This window comes from Coregonus lavaretus (assembly GCF_964263955.1).
Source record: "Coregonus lavaretus genome assembly, chromosome: 15".
Taxonomy (NCBI): Eukaryota; Metazoa; Chordata; class Actinopteri; order Salmoniformes; family Salmonidae; genus Coregonus; species Coregonus lavaretus.
Window position 1 is genome coordinate 13,556,335 of NC_140002.1, and position 20,160 is coordinate 13,576,494.

Sequence of the window (20,160 nt, forward strand, 5' to 3'; positions counted from 1 at the left end):
TATATGCAGCCAAAACAGAAAGATAAATGCGGTCAGAGACCTACTAGAGCAGCACCGCCCCCTCAAGATTCTGAGCCTGCCTGGCAGGGTTGGTCCAACAAAGCCAGAGACCCCTGATGGAGAGCGTAATATACAAGGAAATTCTCAAAGCTGCTAATGAGAACCTTGACGACCTTGTACCTAGCCGGTGGGGATTCCGGTGGGGTACCCCCACCCAGGTAGTGGCAGTGCTGGCAACACTGGCTGCAGTAACCCATGGGGAGGGGGTCACACTAGGACAATCCGAGAGAGGGCATATTATTGTGGCCACGGTCACAAAATAATCAAAGGTCTGACTGCACGGAGATGCTTGGGAAAATGGTTACAACGGGGGACCAGTGTGTTTGTGTTTCAGGGGAAGAGGGTGGATCTGACCTCCATCACCTAGGACTTGACATAGGTTAATCAAATCTCAAATTGTTGTCAATTTTTGCTCAGTTTTGCATGCTTTCTCAAACAGCTGTAACTGTATATGCATTCATAAATCAGGTCCTTTCTTGAGTTGGGCTCTGGGATGTAACAACCATTGAGCATCTGAGCTTATGGTTGATTGTGGAGGAAAGGGGTTGAGTGTGTTAGAGTATGTGCATGTATGTTTATCCCACATCTGTTGCAAGGGGGTAAGGATGTTAGGGAGAATATAGGATGAACCACAATTGTTTGCTAAAATAATAATTGCTTGACAAAAAATGTAATGTAATGCAATGGCAATCCAGGTTATAGGTAACAATCTTTCGCATGAACTACTGACATTATTACGCATTTTAATTGATAATAATGGAATTTAAGATATGCAAGATATTTGAATAGATATGTATTTTATATATATATATATATATATATATATATATATATATATATATATATATAATACACAGTGAGGGAAAAAAGTATTTGATCCCCTGCTGATTTTGTACGTTTGCCCACTGAAAAAGACATGATCAGTCTATAATTTTAATGGTAGGTTTATTTGAACAGTGTGAGACAGAATAACAACAAATATATCCAGAAAAACGCATGTCAAAAATGTTATAAATTGATTTGCATTTTAATGAGGGAAATAAGTATTTGACCCCTCTGCAAAACATGACTTAGTACTTGGTGGCAAAACCCTTGTTGGCAATCACAGAGGTCAGACGTTTCTTGTAGTTTGCCACCAGGTTTTCACACATCTCAGGACGGATTTTGTTCCACTCTTCTTTGCAGATCTTCTCCAAGTCATTAAGGTTTCGAGGCTGACGTTTGGCAACTCAAACCTTCAGCTCCCTCCACAGATTTTCTATGGGATTAAGGTCTGGAGACTGGCTAGGCCACTCCAGGACCTTAATGTTCTTCTTCTTGAGCCAATCCTTTGTTGCCTTGGCCGTGTGTTTTGGGTCAATGTCATGCTGGAATACCCATCCACGACCCATTTTCAATGCCCTGGCTGAGGGAAGGAGGTTCTCACCCAAGATTTGACGGTACATGGCCCCGTCCATCGTCCCTTTGATGCGGTGAAGTTGTCCTGTCCCCTTAGCAGAAAAACACCCCCAAAGCATAATGTTTCCACCTCCATGTTTGACGGTGGTGATGGTGTTCTTGGGGTCATAGGCAGCATTCCTCCTCCTCCAAACACGGCGAGTTGAGTTGATGCCAAAGAGCTCGATTTTGGTCTCATCTGACCACAACACTTTCACCCAGTTCTCCTCTGAATCATTCAGATGTTCATTGGCAAACTTCAGACGGGCCTGTATATGTGCTTTCTTGAGCAGGGGGACCTTGCGGGCGCTGCAGGATTTCAGTCCTTCACGGCGTAGTGTGTTACCAATTGTTTTCTTGGTGACTATGGTCCCAGCTGCCTTGAGATCATTGACAAGATCCTCCCGTGTAGTTCTGGGCTGATTCCTCACCGTTCTCATGATCATTGCAACTCCACGAGGTGAGGTCTTGCATGGAGCCCCAGGCCGAGGGAGATTGACAGTTATTTTGGGTTTCTTCCATTTGCGAATAATCGCACCAACTGTTGTCACCTTCTCACCAAGCTGCTTGGCGATGGTCTTGTAGCCCATTCCAGCCTTGTGTAGGTCTACAATCTTGTCCCTGACATCATTGGAGAGCTCTTTGGTCTTGGCCATGGTGGAGAGTTTGGAATCTGATTGATTGATTGCTTCTGTGGACAGGTATCTTTTATACAGGTAACAAGCTGAGATTAGGAGCACTCCCTTTAAGAGTGTGCTCCTAATCTCAGCTCGTTACCTGTATAAAAGACACCTGGGAGCCAGAAATCTTTCTGATTGAGAGGGGGTCAAATACTTATTTCCCTCATTAAAATGCAAATCAATTTATAACATTTTTGTTATATTCTGTCTCTCACTGTTCAAATAAACCTACCATTAAAATTATAGACTGATCATTTCTTTGTCAGTGGGCAAACGTACAAAATTAGCAGGGGATCAAATACTTTTTTCCCTCACTGTATATATATATACAGTTGAAGTCGGAAGTTTACATACACTTAGGTTGGAGTCATTAAAACTCGTTTTTCAACCCCTCCACAAATTTGTTGTTAACAAACTATAGTTTTGGCAAGTCGGTTAGGACATCTACTTTGTGCATGACACAAGTAATTTTTCCAACAATTGTTTACAGACAGATTATTTCACTTATAATTCACTGTATCACAATTCCAGTGGGTCAGAAGTTTACATACACTAAGGTGACTGTGCCTTTAAACAGCTTGGAAAGTTCCAGAAAATGATATCATGGCTTTAGAAGCTTCTGATTAGGCTAATTGACATCATTTGAGTCAATTGGAGGTGTACCTGTGGATGTATTTCAAGGCCTACCTTCAAACTCAGTGCCTCTTTGCTTGACATCATGGGAAAATGAAAAGAAATCAGCCAAGACCTCAGAAAAAAATTTGTAGACCTCCACAAGTCTGGTTCATCCTTGGGAGCAATTTCCAAACACCTGAAGGTACCACGTTCATCTGTACAAACAATAGTATGCAAGTATAAACACCATGAGAGCAGCCGTCATACCGCTCAAGAAGGAGACGCGCTCTGTCTCCTAGAGACGAACGTACTTTGGTGCGAAAAGTGCAAATCAATTACAGAACAACGGTAAAGGACCTTGTGAAGATGCTGGAGGAAACAGGTACAAAAGTATCTATATCCACAGTAAAACGAATCCTATATCGACATAACTTGAAAGGCCGCTCAGCAAGGAAGAAGCCACTGCTCCAAAATCGCCATAAAAAAGCCATACTACGGTTTGCAACTGCACATGGCGACAAAGATCGTACTTTTTTGAGAAATGTATTTTATTTTATTTTATTTAACCTTTATTTAACCAGGTAAGCCAGTTGAGAACAAGTTCTCATTTACAACTGCGACCTGGCCGAGATAAAGCAAAGCAGTGCGATAAAAAGATCAACAACACAGAGTTACATATGGAATAAACAAAAACGGTCAATAACACAATAGAAAATATATATATACAGTGTGTGCAAATGTAGTAAGTTATGGAGGTAAGGCAATAAATAGGCCATAGTGCAAAATAATTACAATGTAGTATTAACACTGGAATGATAGATGTGCAAATAGAGATACTGGGGTGCAAATGAGCAAAATAAATAACAATGTAAATAACAATATGGGGAAGAGGTAGTTGGGTGGGCTAATTACAGATGGGCTGTGTACAGGTACAGTGATCGGTAAGCTGCTCTGACAACTGATGCTTAAAGTTAATGAGGGAGATACAGTGGGGAAAAAAAGTATTTAGTCAGCCACCAATTGTGCAAGTTCTCCCACTTAAAAAGATGAGAGAGGCCTGTAATTTTCATCATAGGTACACGTCAACTATGACAGACAAATTGAGGGAAAGAAATCCAGAAAATCACATCGTAGGATTTTTTATGAATTTATTTGCAAATAATGGTGGAAAATAAGTATTTGGTCACCTACAAACAAGCAAGATTTCTGGCTCTCACAGACCTGTAACTTCTTCTTTAAGAGGCTCCTCTGTCCTCCACTCGTTACCTGTATTAATGGCACCTGTTTGAACTTGTTATCAGTATAAAAGACACCTGTCCACAACCTCAAACAGTCACACTCCAAACTCCACAATGGCCAAGACCAAAGAGCTGTCAAAGGACACCAGAAACAAAATTGTAGACCTGCACCAGGCTGGGAAGACTGAATCTGCAATAGGTAAGCAGCTTGGTTTGAAGAAATCAACTGTGGGAGCAATTATTAGGAAATGGAAGACATACAAGACCACTGATAATCTCCCTCGATCTGGGGCTCCACGCAAGATCTCACCCCGTGGGGTCAAAATGATCACAAGAACGGTGAGCAAAAATCCCAGAACCACACGGGGGGACCTAGTGAATGACCTGCAGAGAGCTGGGACCAAAGTAACAAAGCCTACCATCAGTAACACACTACGCCGCCAGGGACTCAAATCCTGCAGTGCAAGATGTGTCCCCCTGCTTAAGCCAGTACATGTCCAGGCCCGTCTGAAGTGCATTTGGATGATCCAGAAGAGGATTGGGAGAATGTCATATGGTCAGATGAAACCAAAATATAACACTTTGGTAAAAACTCAACTCGTCATGTTTGGAGGACAAAGAATACTGAGTTGCATCCAAAGAACACCATACCTACTGTGAAGCATGGGGGTGGAAACATCATGCTTTGGGGCTGTTTTTCTGCAAAGGGACCAGGACGACTGATCCGTGTAAAGGAAAGAATGAATGGGGCCATGTATCGTGAGATTTTGAGTGAAAACCTCCTTCCATCAGCAAGGGCATTGAAGATGAAACGTGGCTGAGTCTTTCAGCATGACAATGATCCCAAACACACCGCCCGGGCAACGAAGGAGTGGCTTCGTAAGAAGCATTTCAAGGTCCTGGAGTGGCCTAGCCAGTCTCCAGATCTCAACCCCATAGATAATCTTTGGAGGGAGTTGAAAGTCTGTGTTGCCCAGCGACAGCCCCAAAACATCACTGCTCTAGAGGAGATCTGCATGGAGGAATGGGCCAAAATACCAGAAACAGTGTGTGAAAACCTTGTGAAGACTTACAGAAAACGTTTGACCTGTGTCATTGCCAACAAAGGGTATATAACAAAGTATTGAGAAACTTTTGTTATTGACCAAATACTTATTTTCCACCATCATTTGCCAATAAATTCATTAAAAATCCTACAATGTGATTTTCTGGATAATTTTTTCTCATTTTGTCTGTCATAGTTGACGTGTACCTATGATGAAAATGACAGGCCTCTCTCATCTTTTTAAGTGGGAGAACTTGCACAATTGGTGGCTGACTAAATACTTTTTTTCCCCACTGTAAGTGTTTCCAGCTTCAGAGATTTTTGTAGTTCGTTCCAGTCATTTGCAGCAGAGAACTGTAAGGAATGGCGGCCAAAGGAGGTGTTGGCTTTGGGGATGACCAGTGAGATATACCTGCTGGAGCGCATACTACGGGTGGGTGTTGCTATGGTGACCAATGAGCTAAGATAAGGCAGGGATTTGCCTAGAAGTGATTTATAGATGACCTGGAGCCAGTGGGTTTGGCAACGAATATGTAGTGAGGTCCAGCCAACGAGAGCATACAGGTCACAATGGTGGGTAGTATATGGGTCTTTGGTGACAAAACGGATGGCACTGTGATAGACTACATCCAATTTGCTGAGTTGAGTGTTGGAAGCTATTTTGTAAATGACATCGCCGAAGTCAAGGATCGGTAGGATAGTCAGTTTTACGAGGGCATGTTTAGCAGCATGAGTGAAGGAGGCTTTGTTGCGAAACAGGAAGCCGATTATAGATTGAACTTTGGATTGGAGATGCTTAATGTGAGTATGGAAGGAGAGTTTACGGTCTAACCAGACACCTAGGTATTTGTAGTTGTCCACATATTCTAAATCAGACCCGCCAAGAGTAGTGATTCTAGTCGGGCGGGCGGGTGCAAGCAGCGTTCGATTGAAGAGCATGCATTTAGTTTTACTAGCGTTTAAGAGCAGTTGGAGGCCACGGAAGGAGTGTTGTATGGCATTGAAGCTCGTTTGGAGGTTTGTTAACACAGTGTCCAATTAAGGGCCAGATGTATACAAAATAGTGTCGTCTGCGTAGAGGTGGATCTGAGAGTCACCAGCAGCAAGAGCGACATCATTGATATACACAGAGAATAGAGTCGGCCCTTGAATTGAACCCTGTGGCACCCCCATAGAGACTGCCAGAGGTCCAGAAAACAGGCCCTCCGATTTGACACATTGAACTCTTATCTGAAAAGTAGTTGGTGAACCAGGCGAGGCAGTCAGTTGAGAAACCAAGGCTATTTAGTCTGCCAATAAGAATGCGGTGATTGACAGAGTCAAAAGCCTTGGCCAGGTCGATGAAGACGGCTGCACAGTACTGTCTTTCATCAAATGTCCTCTGGTCTGATGAAACAAAAATAGAACTGTTTGGCCATAATGACCATCGTTATGTTTGGAGGAAAGAGGGTAGTGCTTGCATGCTGTGGGGGTGCTTTGCTGCAGGAGGGACTGGTGCACTTCACAAAATAGATGGCATCATGAGGAAGGAAAATTATGTGGATATATTGAAGCAACATCTCAAGACATCAGTCAGGAAGTTAAAGCTTGGTCGCAAATGGGTCTTCCAAATGGACAATGACCCCAAGCATACTTCCAAAGTTTTGGCAAAATGGCTTAAGGACAACAAAGTCAAGGTATTGGAGTGGCCATCACAAAGGCCTGACCTCAATCCTATAGAAAATGTGTGGGCAGAACTGAAAAGGCGTGTGCGAGCAAGGAGGCCTACAAACCTGATTCAGTTACACCAGCTCTGTCAGGAGGAATGGGACAAAATTCACCCAACTTATTGTGGGAAGCTTGTGGAAGGCTACCCGAAACGTTTGACCCAAGTTAAACAATTTAAAGGCAATGCTACCAAATACTAATTGAGTGTATGTAAACTTCTGACCCACTGGGAATGTGATGAAAGAAATAAAAGCTGAAATAAATAATTCTCTCTACTATTATTCTGACATTTCACATTCTTAAAATAAATTGGTGATCCTAACTGACCTAAGACAGGGAATTTTTACTAGGATTATAAGTCAGGAATTGTGAAAAACTGAGTTTAAATGTATTTGGCTAAGGTGTATGTAAACTTCCGACTTCAACTGTATGTATATGTGTGTATATATATATATATACTGCTCAAAAAAATAAAGGGAACACTAAAATAACACATCCTAGATCTGAATGAATGAAATAATCTTATTAAATACTTTTTTCTTTACATAGTTGAATGTGCTGACAACAAAATCACACAAAAATTATCAATGGAAATCAAATTTATCAACCCATGGAGGTCTGGATTTGGAGTCACCCTCAAAATTAAAGTGGAAAACCACACTACAGGCTGATCCAACTTTGATGTAATGTCCTTAAAACAAGTCAAAATGAGGCTGAGTAGTGTGTGTGGCCTCCACGTGCCTGTATGACCTCCCTACAACGCCTGGGCATGCTCCTGATGAGGTGGCGGATGGTCTCCTGAGGGATCTCCTCCCAGACCTGGACTAAAGCATCCGCCAACTCCTGGACAGTCTGTGGTGCAACGTGGCGTTGGTGGATGGAGCGAGACATGATGTCCCAGATGTGCTCAATTGGATTCAGGTCTGGGGAACGGGCGGGCCAGTCCATAGCATCAATGCCTTCCTCTTGCAGGAACTGCTGACACACTCCAGCCACATGAGGTCTAGCATTGTCTTGCATTAGGAGGAACCCAGGGCCAACCGCACCAGCATATGGTCTCACAAGGGGTCTGAGGATCTCATCTCGGTACCTAATGGCAGTCAGGCTACCTCTGGCGAGCACATGGAGGGCTGTGCGACCCCCCCAAAGAAATGCCACCCCACACCATGACTGACCCACCGCCAAACCGGTCATGCTGGAGGATGTTGCAGGCAGCAGAACGTTCTCCACAGTGACGTCTGTCACGTGCTCAGTGTGAACCTGCTTTCATCTGTGAAGAGCACAGGGCACCAGTGGCGAATTTGCCAATCTTGGTGTTCTCTGGCAAATGCCAAACGTCCTGCACGGTGTTGGGCTGTAAGCACAACCCCCACCTGTGGACGTCGGGCCCTCATACCACCCTCATGGAGTCTGTTTCTGACTGTTTGAGCAGACACATGCACATTTGTGGCCTGCTGGAGGTCATTTTGCAGGGCTCTGGCAGTGCTCCTCCTGCTCCTCCTTGCACAAAGGTGGAGGTAGCAGTCCTGCTGCTGGGTTGTTGCCCTCCTTCGGCCTCCTCCACGTCTCCTGATGTACTGGCCTGTCTCCTGGTAGCGCCTCCATGCTCTGTACACTACGCTGACAGACACAGCAAACCTTCTTCCCACAGCTCGCATTGATGTGCCATCCTGGATGAGCTGCACTACCTGAGCCACTTGTGTGGGTTGTAGACTCCGTCTCATGCTACCACTAGAGTGAAAGCACCGCCAGCATTCAAAAGTGACCAAAACATCAGCCAGGAAGCATAGGAACTGAGAAGTGGTCTGTGGTCACCAACTGCAAAACCAGTCCTTTATTGGAGGTGTCTTGCTAATTGCCTATAATTTCCACCTGTTGTCTATTCCATTTGCACAACAGCATGTGAAATGTATTGTCAATCAGTGTTGCTTCCTAAGTGGACAGTTTGATTTCACAGAAGTGTACATTGTGTTGTTTAAGTGTTCCCTTTATTTTTTTGAGCAGTGTATGTATGTATATATATATATATATATAAGCAAATTGAGGTGAGAGCATTGGAAATGCTTTTGGCGGTTGACCTGCATCTGTTTTGTGGGTGGCACTGTGTGCTGTTTTCGAAGGATGGGTCCTGGCCTCTCGGGTGGCCTAGGGATCCGGGGGGACGGGGGTGGTATGCCGATCACTGGGATGACAACCCAACTTGGGATGGGGAGGGGCTTTAGCGGGGGGAATAGTGGAGAACAATTGAACGGTTACTTAGGAGCAATGCAAATATCATGGTACAGCCAAATGGACACTCAATCACATACACTACGGTTCAAAAGTTTGGGGTCACGTAGAAATGTCCTTGTTTTAGAAAGAAAAACATTTTTTTTGTCCATTAAAATAACATCAAATTCATCAGAAATACAGTGTAGACATTGTTAATGTAAATGGCTATTGTAGCTGGAAACGGCTGATTTTTTAGGGAATATCTACATAGGCATACAGAGGCCCATTATCACCAACCATCAGTCCTGTGTTCCAATGGCACGTTGTTTGCTAATCCAAGTTTATCATTTTAAAAGGCTAATTGATCATTAGAAAACCCTTTTGCAATTATGTTAGCAAAGCTGAAAGCTGTTGTGCTGATTAAAGAAGCAATAAAACTGGCCTTCTTGAGACTAGTTGAGTATCTGGAGCATCAGCAATTGTGGGTTTGATTACAGGCTCAAAATGTCCAGAAACAAATAACTTTCTTCTGAAACTCGTCAGTCTATTCTTGTTCTGAGAAATGAAGGCTATTCCATGCGAGAAATTGCCAACAAACTGTACTACTCCCTTCACAGAACAGCGCAAACAGGCTCTAATCAGAATAGAAAGAGGAGTGGGAGGCCCCAGTGCACAACTGCGCAAGAGGACAAATACATTAGAGTGTCTAGTTTGAGAAACAGACGCCTCACAGGTCCTCAACTGGCAGCTTCATTAAATGGTACCCGCAAAACACCAGTCTCAACGTCAACAGTGAAGATGCGACTCTGGGATGCTGACCTTCTAGGCAGAGTTGCAAAGAAAAAGCCATACCTCAGACTGGCCAATAAAAAGAAAAGATGGGCAGTCTGAGATATGGCTTTTTCTTTGCAACTCTGCCTAGAAGGTCAGCATCAAGGAGTCGCCACTTCACTGTTGACGTTGAGACTGGTGTTTTGCGGGTACTATTTAATTAAGCTGCCAGTTGAGGACCTGTGAGGCGTCTGTTTCTCAGCTGATATAGCCACCCTTTGCCTTGATGACAGATTTGCACACTCTTGGCATTCTCTCAACCAGCTTCACCTGGAATGCTTTTCCAACAGTCTTGAAGAAGTTCCCACATGCTGAGCACTTGTTGGCTGCTTTTCCTTCACTCTGCGGTCCGACTCATCTCAATTTGGTTGAGATCGGGGGATTGTGGAAGCCAGGTCATCTGATGCAGCACTCCATCAATCTCCTTCTTGGTAAAATAGCCCTTACACAGCCTGGAGGTGTGTTGGGTCATTGTCCTGTTGAAAAACAAATGATAGACACACTAAGCCCAAACCAGATGGGATGGCGTATCACTGCAGAATGCTGTGGTAGCCATGCTGGTTAAGTGTGCCTTGAATTCTAAATAAATCACAGACAGTGTCACCAGCAAAGCACCCCCACACCATAACACCACCTCCTCCATGCTTTACGTTGGGAAATACACATGCGGAGATCACCCGTTCACGTACACCGCATCTCACAAAGACACGGCGGTTGGAACCAAAAATCTCAAATTTGGACTCCAGACCAAAGGACACATTTCCACCTGTCTAATGTCCATTGCTCATGTTTCTTGGCCCAAGCAAGTCTCTTCTTCTTATTGGTGTCCTTTAGTAGTGGTTTCTTTGCAGCAATTTGACCATGAAGGCCTGATTCACACAGTCTCCTCTGAACAGTTGATGTTGAGATGTGTCTGTTACTTGAACTCTGTGAAGCATTTATTTGGGCTGCAATTTCTGAGGCTGGTAACTCTAATGAACTTATCCTCTGCAGCAGAGGTAACTCTGGGTCTTCGATTCCTGTGGCGGTTCTCATGAGAGCCAGTTTCATCATAGTGCTTAATGGTTTTTGCAACTGCACTTGAAGAAAAGTTCAAAGTTCTTGAAATGTTCCATATTGACTGACCATCATGTCTTAAAGTAACGATGGACTGTCGTTTCTCTTTGCTTTTTTGAGCTGTTCTTGCCATAATGTGGACTTGGTTTTTACCAAATAGGGCTATCTTCTGTATACCCCCCCCCCCCCCCCCTACCTTGTCACAACACAACTGATTGGCTCAAACGCAATAAGAAAGAAAGAAATTCCACAAATTAACTTTTACCAAGGCACACCTGTTAATTGAAATGCATTCCAGGTGACTACCTCATGAAGCTGGTTGAGAGAATGCCAAGAGTGTGCAAAGCTTTCATCAAAGCAAAGGGTGGCTATTTGAAGAATCTGAATTTGTTTAACACTTTTTTGGTTACTACATGATTCCATATGTGTTATTTCATAGTGTTGATGTCTTCACTATTATTCTACAATGCAGAAAATAGTAAAAATAAAGAAAAACCCTTGAATGACTAGGTGTTCTAAAACTTTGGACCGGTAGTGTATGTATATGTATTTGTACAGTTGAAGTCGGAAGTTTACATACACCTTAGCCAAATACATTTAAACTCAGATCTTCACAATTCCTGACATTTAATCCTAATAAAAAATTCCCTGTCTTAGGTCAGTTAGGATCACCACTATATTTTAAGAATGTGAAATGTCAGAATAATAGTAGAGAGAATGATTTATTTCAGCTTTTATTTCTTTCATCACATTCCCAGTGGGTCAGAAGTTTACATATACTCAATTAGTATTTGGTAGCATTGCCTTTAAATTGTTTAACTTGGGTCAAACGTTTCGGGTAGCCTTCTACAAGCTTCCCATAATAAGTTGGGTGTATTTTGGCCCATTCCTCCTGACAGAGCTGGTGTAACTGAGTCAGGTTTGTAGGCCTCCTTGCTCGCACACGCTTTTTCAGTTCTGCCCACAAATGTTCTATAGGATTGAGGTCAGGGCTTTGTGGTGGCCACTCCAATACCTTGACTTTGTTGTCGTTAAGCCATTTTGCCACAACTTTGGAAGTATGCTTGGGGTCATTGTCCATTTGGAAGACCCATTTGCGACCAAGCTTTAACTTCCTGACTGATGTCTTGAGATGTTGCTTCAATATATCCACATAATTTTCCTTCCTCATGATGCCATCTATTTTGTGAAGTGCACCAGTCCCTCCTGCAGCAAAGCACCCCCACAGCATGATGCTGCCACCCCCGTGCTTCACGGTTGGGATGGTGTTCTTCGGCTTGCAAGCAATCCCCTTTTTCCTCAAAACATAACGATGGTCATTATGGCCAAACAGTTCTATTTTTGTTTCATCAGACCAGAGGACATTTCTCCAAAAAGTACGATCTTTGTCCCCATGTGCAGTTGCAAACCGTAGTCTGGCTTTTTTATGGCGGTTTTGGAGCAGTGGCTTCTTCCTTGCTGAGCGGCCTTTCAGGTTATGTCGATATAGGACTCGTTTTACTGTGGACATAGATACTTTTGTACCTGTTTCCTCTAGCATCTTCACAAGTTCCTTTGCTGTTGTTCTGGGATTGATTTGCACTTTTCGCACCAAAGTACATTCATCTCTAGGAGACAGAACACGTCTCCTTCCTGAGCGGTATGACGGCTGCGTGGTCCCATGCTGTTTGTACTTGCATACTATTGTTTGTACAGATGAACGTGGTACCTACAGGCGTTTGGAAATTGCTCCCAAGGATGAACCAGACTTGTGGAGGTCTACAATTTTTTTTCTGAGGTCTTGGCTGATTTCTTTTGATTTTCCCATGATGTCAAGCAACGAGGCACTGAGTTTGAAGGTAGGCCTTGAAATGTATCCACAGGTACACCTCCAATTGACTCAAATGTTGTCAATTAGCCTTTCAGAAGCTTCTAAAGCCATGACAGCATTTTCTGGAATTTTCCAAACTGTTTAAAGGCACAGTACACTTCTGACCAACTGGAATTGTGATACAGTGAATTATAAGTGAAATAATCTGTCTGTAAACAATTGTTGGAAAAATTACTTCTGTCATGCACAAAGTAGATGTCCTAACCGACTTGCCAAAACTATAGTTTGTTAACAAGAAATGTATGGAGTGGTTGAAAAACAAGTTTTATTGACTCCAACCTAAGTGTATGTAAACTTCCGACTTCAACTGTATATGTATGTGTATGTACAGTGAGGGAAAAAAGTATTTGGTCCCCTGCTGATTTTGTACATTTGCCCACTGACAAAGACATGATCAGTCTATAATTTTAATGGTAGGTTTATTTGAACAGTGAGAGACAGAATAACAACAAAAAAATCAAGAAAAACGCATGTCAAAAATGTTATAAATTGATTTGCATTTTAATGAGGGAAATAAGTATTTGACCCCTCTGCAAAACATGACTTAGTACTTGGTTGCAAAACCCTTGTTGGCAATCACAGAGGTCAGACATTTCTTGTAGTTGGCCACTAGGTTTGCACACATCTCAGGAGGGATTTTGTCCCACTCCTCTTTGCAGATCTTCTCCAAGTCATTAAGGTTTCGAGGCTGACGTTTGGCAACTCGAACCTTCAGCTCCCTCCACAGATTTTATATGGGTTTAAGGTCTGGAGACTGGCTAGGCCACTCCAGGACCTTAATGTGCTTCTTCTTGAGCAACTCCTTTGTTGCCTTGGCCGTTTCTTATGGGTCATTGTCATGCTGGAATACCCATCCACGACCCATTTTCAATGCCCTGGCTGAGGGAAGGAGGTTCTCACCCAAGATTTGAAGGTACATGGCCCCGTCCATCGTCCCTTTGATGCGGTGAAGTTGTCCTGTCCCCTTAGCAGAAAAACACCCCCAAAGCATAATGTTTCCACCTCCATGTTTGACGGTGGGGATGCTGTTCTTGGGGTCATAGGCAGCATTCCTCCTCCTCCAAACATGGTGAGTTGAGTTGATGCCAAAGGTGAATTGAGTTGATGCCAAAGAGCTCGATTTTGGTCTCATCTGACCACAACACTTTCACCCAGTTCTCCTCTGAATCATTCAGATGTTCATTGGCAAACTTCAGACGGGCCTGTATATGTGCCTTCTTGAGCAGGGGTCCTTGAAGGCACTGCAGGATTTCAGTCCTTCACGGCGTAGTGTGTTACCAATTGTTTTCTTGGTGACTATGGTCCCAGCTGCTTTGAGATCATTGACAAGATCCTCCCATGTAGTTCTGGGCTGATTCCGTACTCATGATCATTGCAAGTCCACGAGGTGAGATCTTGCATGGGGCCCCAGGCCGAGGGAGATTGACAGTTCTTTTGTGTTTCTTCCATTTGCGAATAATCGCACCAACTGTTGTCACCTTCTCACCAAGCTGCTTGGCGATGGTCTTGTATCCCATTCCAGCCTTGTGTAGGTCTACAATCTTGTCCCTGACATCCTTGGAGAACTCTTTGGTCTTGGCCATGGTGGAGAGTTTGGAATCTTATTGATTGATTGATTGCTTCTGTGAACAGGTGTCTTTTATACAGGTAACAAGCTGAGATTAGGAGCACTCCCTTTGAGTGTGCTCCTAATCTCAGCTCGTTACCTGTATAAAAGACACCTGGGAGCCAGAAATCTTTCTGATTGAGAGAAATCTTCCCTCATTAAAATGCAAATCAATTTATAACATTTTTGACATGCGTTTTTCTGGATTTTGTTGTTGTTATTCTGTCTCTCACTGTTCAAATAAACCTACCATTAAAATTATAGACTGATCATTTCTTTGTCAGTTGGCAAACGTACAAAATCAGCAGGGGATCAAATACTTTTTTCCCTCACTGTATGTATATGTCTATATACAGTGGGGGAAAAAAGTATTTAGTCAGCCACCAATTGTGCAAGTTCTCCCACTTAAAAAGATGAGAGAGGCCTGTAATTTTCATCATAGGTACACGTCAACTATGACAGACAAATTGAGGGAAAAAAATCCAGAAAATCACATTGTAGGATTTTTAATGAATTTATTTGCAAATTATGGTGGAAAATAAGTATTTGGTCACCTACAAACAAGCAAGATTTCTGGCTCTCACAGACCTGTAACTTCTTCTTTAAGAGGCTCCTCTGTCCTCCACTCGTTACCTGTATTAATGGCACCTGTTTGAACTTGTTATCAGTATAAAAGACACCTGTCCACAACCTCAAACAGTCACACTCCAAACTCCACTATGGCCAAGACTAAAGAGCTGTCAAAGGACACCAGAAACAAAATTGTAGACCTGCACCAGGCTGGGAAGACTGAATCTGCAATAGGTAAGCAGCTTGGTTTGAAGAAATCAACTGTGGGAGCAATTATTAGGAAATGGAAGACATACAAGACCACTGATAATCTCCCTCGATCTGGGGCTCCACGCAAGATCTCACCCCGTGGGGTCAAAATGATCACAAGTGAGCAAAAATCCCAGAACCACACGGGGGGACCTAGTGAATGACCTGCAGAGAGCTGGGACCAAAGTAACAAAGCCTACCATCAGTAACACACTACGCCGCCAGGGACTCAAATCCTGCAGTGCCAGACGTGTCCCCCTGCTTAAGCCAGTACATGTCCAGGCCCGTCTGAAGTTTGCTAGAGTGCATTTGGATGATCCAGAAGAGGATTGGGAGAATGTCATATGGTCAGATGAAACCAAAATAGAACTTTTTGGTAAAAACTCAACTCGTCGTGTTTGGAGGACAAAGAATGCTGAGTTGCATCCAAAGAACACCATACCTACTGTGAAGCATGGGGGTGGAAACATCATGCTTTGTGGCTGTTTTTCTGCAAAGGGACCAGGATGACTGATCCGTGTAAAGGAAAGAATGAATGGGGCCATGTATCGTGAGATTTTGAGTGAAAACCTCCTTCCATCAGCAAGGGCATTGAAGATGAAACGTGGCTGGGTCTTTCAGCATGACAATGATCCCAAACACACCGCCTGGGCAACGAAGGAGTGGCTTCGTAAGAAGCATTTCAAGGTCCTGGAGTGGCCTAGCCAGTCTCCAGATCTCAACCCCATAGAAAATCTTTGGAGGGAGTTGAAAGTCCGTGTTGCCCAGCGACAGCCCCAAAACATCACTGCTCTAGAGGAGATCTGCATGGAGGAATGGGCCAAAATACCAGCAACAGTGTGTGAAAACCTTGTGAAGACTTACAGAAAACGTTTGACCTGTGTCATTGCCAACAAAGGGTATATAACAAAGTATTGAGAAACTTTTGTTATTGACCAAATACTTATTTTCCACCATAATTTGCAAATAAATTCATTAAAAATCCTACAATGTGATTTTCTGGATTTTTTTTTCTCATTTTGTCTGTCATAGTTGATGTGAAAATTACAGGCCTCTCTCAACTTTTTAAGTGGGAGAACTTGCACAATTGGTGGCTGACTAAATAGTTTTTTTCCCCACTGTATATATTTGAGGGACAAAAAACATATGGGGGATTGAAAGTGATGCAGACAATTACATTGATGGAAGTTACAATCTATCTGCAATATTAAAGCTGATCTACCCCCTAAAAAATATATTAAACAAATACAAACGTTTAAAGAGAAAGACAAATATTTTAAAAAATAATGTGTTTGGTGCAATATATTCCAAGTGAAAACGATTCGCCTATCGTTGAATGACATCAAACACTTAATTGAAGAATCCCTGCTGTTGACCAATGTCCGTCGAAGGGGCGTAGACTACGGCTCCGAACTTCGGCTTGCCTCCAGAAAATGTTTTGTGTGCACTAACAGCCGAAAAAACCCTTGCCAAAGACCAAAAATAACAAAAACGTCACCAAATGTCATCATGATATATGCACAAACTTTTCTGAACTGTTTCGGATGGGAAGCATGCGGACGCCTTAAGTGTGACCTTGTTTGTTCCCCACACCCCACCGCAGTCCGAGGGGGAGCCACCGGGAAGGGGATGACTGGCAGGTAATTCCATGCAGCTCGAATCATTCCCCATCCCTGTGTCCTGTTCCGCCTGTTCTCCCTCTGGAATTATGCTAGCCAGAGCCCAGGTGATAAATTACATTAAATGTTCCCCTAATCCTCCGGAACGCATTGGCCGGCCAGGAGGGGACAAGGTGGGGGCAAGAGGTATGCTGCAGCAGGGATGACAGCCTCACTCACAAGAGGGTGTGGAATTTACGAGTTCGGCCAACACACAACTTGTTTGTTCGGCTTGCATACTATTCCCAACACTCTCTTTTTCCTCCCTTTCCTCCCTCTACTCGTCCTGCATTTCCACACCCTCCACCCCTCTCCTCCCTCTTCTACCTTCCCACACCCTCCACCCCTCTCCTCCCTTTCCTACTCCCCCCTTCACCCCTCTCCTCCCTCTCCCACTCCCCCCTTCACCCCTCTGCTCACTCTCCCACTCCCCCTTCCACCCATCTCCATCTCTCCTACCTTCCCACACCCTCCACCCCTCTCCTCCCTCTCCTACCTTCCCACACCCTCCACCCCTCTCCTCCCTCTCCTACCTTCCCACACCCTCCACCCCTCTCCTCCCTCTCCTACCTTCCCACACCCTCCACCCCTCTCCTCCCTCTCCTACCTTCCCACACCCTTCACCTCTCTCCTCCTTCTCCCTCTCCCACTCCCCCCTTCACCCCTCTCCTCCCTCTCCCACTCCCCCCTTCACCCCTCTCCTCCCTCTCCCACTCCCCCTTCCACCCGTCTTTTCCCTCTCCTACCTTCCCACACCCTCTAATCCTCTCCACCCACTCCTCCCTTTGCCCACCCTTTCCCTCCCTCTTTCCCAACCTCCTATTCCTCCACCCCCTCCTCCTCCGACCTCCTCCACTCCCACCCTCCCTTCAGGTCATCCCAGATTGGAAGGAGCAGGAGTGGGACACAGAGACGCCCGAGTCATATGCCGGGATCTTCCACTTCCGCTTCTGGCGCTTTGGCGAGTGGGTGGACGTGGTGATCGACGACCGGCTGCCCACGGTGGACAACCAGCTGGTCTACTGCCACTCAGACGACAGTAACGAGTTCTGGAGCGCACTGGTGGAGAAGGCCTATGCCAAGTTAGTCAATTAATCAATCAATCAGTAAATGGCTTTATTGTCAAAATTAGAAAATGTGTAGTACAGTATTGGTGAAAAATGTATTATTCAATCCATCCGTCCATCAATCTATTTATTGTCCCAATTGGGGAATGTGTAGTAAAGTCAGGGTTAAAAACAACAACATTAAAATCAAATGAACACCTACGGGACAGGGATAAAGAGAGAGTAGTGTAGCAGTCCTGGGGGAATGTCATCTAATAAAATATCTAATGCTATGTTTAGGTCTCCCAATATTTGAGGAATGCTGAAAAGATCTTTAGAACGAAGACGCACTCACTCACTCTAATAAATATTTCCAATTGGTAACACTTTACTTAAAGCCTGTAGGTATGATGCTTTATAACATGTTATAAGCATGTATGAACATTTGTAATGTCTTATAATAAGACTTAATAATATATGATGTACTTCTATCAATATTTTGACTGAGATTTTGGTGTCACATATTAAGATTTGAAGTCAACTAAGGCTGCATTTACACTGGCAGCCCAATTCTGATCTTTTTCCACTAATTGGTCTATTGCCCAATCAGAGCAGCTCTTTTGCCAATAAATGGGCAGAAGATCAGAATGGGACTGCCTGTGTAAGAATATGGCTCTGTAGTCATCCAGATGTCAACTGTGCATTGTAGACAGCATTGATAGAAGGATATTTGACTTCAGATGAAGAGCATGGCCCTTGCAACGCTAGGATTGTGGGTTTCGATTGTGGGTTCGATTCCTAGGGCCACCCATACGTAAAATGTATGCAAGCATGACTGTAAGTCGCTTTGGATAAAAGCTTCTGCTAAATGGCGTATATTGTTATTATTATACTGAACAAAAATATAAACGCAACATGTAAAGTGTTGGTCCCAAGTTTCATGAGCAGAAATGAAAGATCCCAGAAATGTTCCATATGCACAGAAACGTATTTCTCTAAAATGTTGTGCACAAATTTGTTTACATCCCTGTTAGTGAGCATTTCTCCTTTGCCTTGATAATCCATCCACCTGACAGGTGTGGCATATCAAGAAGCTGATTAAACAGCATGATGATTACACAGGTGCACCTTGTGCTGGAGACAATAAAAGGCCACTTTAAAATGTGCAGTTTTGAGACACAATGCCACAGATGTCTCAAGTTTTGAGGGAGTGTGCAATTAGCATCCTGACTGTAGGAATATCCACCAGAGCTGTTGCCAGATAATTTCATATTAATTACTCTACCATAAACCGCCTCCATTTGTCGTTTTAGAGAATATGGCAGTATGTCCAACCGCAGACCACGTGTAACCATGCCACCCCAGGACCTCCATATCCGGCTTCTTCACCTGCGGGATCGTCTGAGACCAGCCACCCGGACAGCTGATGAAACTGTGGGTTTGCACAACCTAAGAATTTCTGCACAAACTGTCAGAAACCGTCTCAGGGAAGCTCATCTGCGTGCTCGTCGTCCTCACCAGGGTCTTGACCTGACTGCAATTTGGCATCGTAACCAACTTCAGTGGGCAAATGCTCACCTTCGATGGCCACTGGCACGCTGGAGAAGTGTGCTCTTCACGGATGAATCCCGGTTTCAACTGTACAGGGCAGATGGCAGACAGCGTGTATGGCGTCATGTGGGCAAGCGGTTTGCTGATGTCAATGTTGTGAACAGAGTGCCCCATGGTGGCGGTGGGGTTATGGTATGGGCAGGCATAAGCTATGGACAACGAACACAATTGCATTTTATCTATGGCAATTTGAATGCACAGAGATACTGTGACGAAATCCTGAGGCCCATTGTTGTTCCATTCATCCGCCGCCATCACCTCATTTTTCAGCATGATAAAATGGCCCCATGTCGCAAGGATCTGTACACAATTCCTGGAAGCTGAAAATGTCCCAGTTCTTCCATGGCCTGAATACTCACCAGACATGTCACCCATTGAACTTGTTTGGGATGCTCTGGATCGACAGCGTGTTCCAGTTCCCGCCAATATCCAGCAACCTTGCACAGCCATTGAAGATGAGTGGGATAACATTCCACAGGCCATAATCAACAGCCTGATCAACTATGCAAAGGAGATGTCACGCTGCATGAGGCAAATGGTGCTCACACCAGATACTGACTGTTTTTCTGATCCACGCCCCTACTTTTTTTTTTTACGGTATCTGTGATCAACAGATGCATATCTGTATTCTCAGTCATGTGAAATCCATAGATTAGGTCCTAATGAATTT

At 44.0% G+C, this 20,160-nt stretch overlaps 1 protein-coding gene across 1 annotated transcript in view; it reads left to right on the forward strand.

Annotated features, from left to right (window-relative positions):
* LOC311142856 (calpain-5-like) overlaps window positions 1–20,160 on the forward strand; it is a gene marked incomplete at both ends in the record, with an annotated part of 56,089 nt that overhangs the window by 24,177 nt on the left and 11,752 nt on the right. The window contains one exon of the mRNA XM_084178555.1: window positions 17,707–17,915. Coding sequence (XP_084034681.1) covers window positions 17,707–17,915 — 209 coding nt within the window. The remainder of the gene's footprint in view (window positions 1–17,706; window positions 17,916–20,160) is intronic.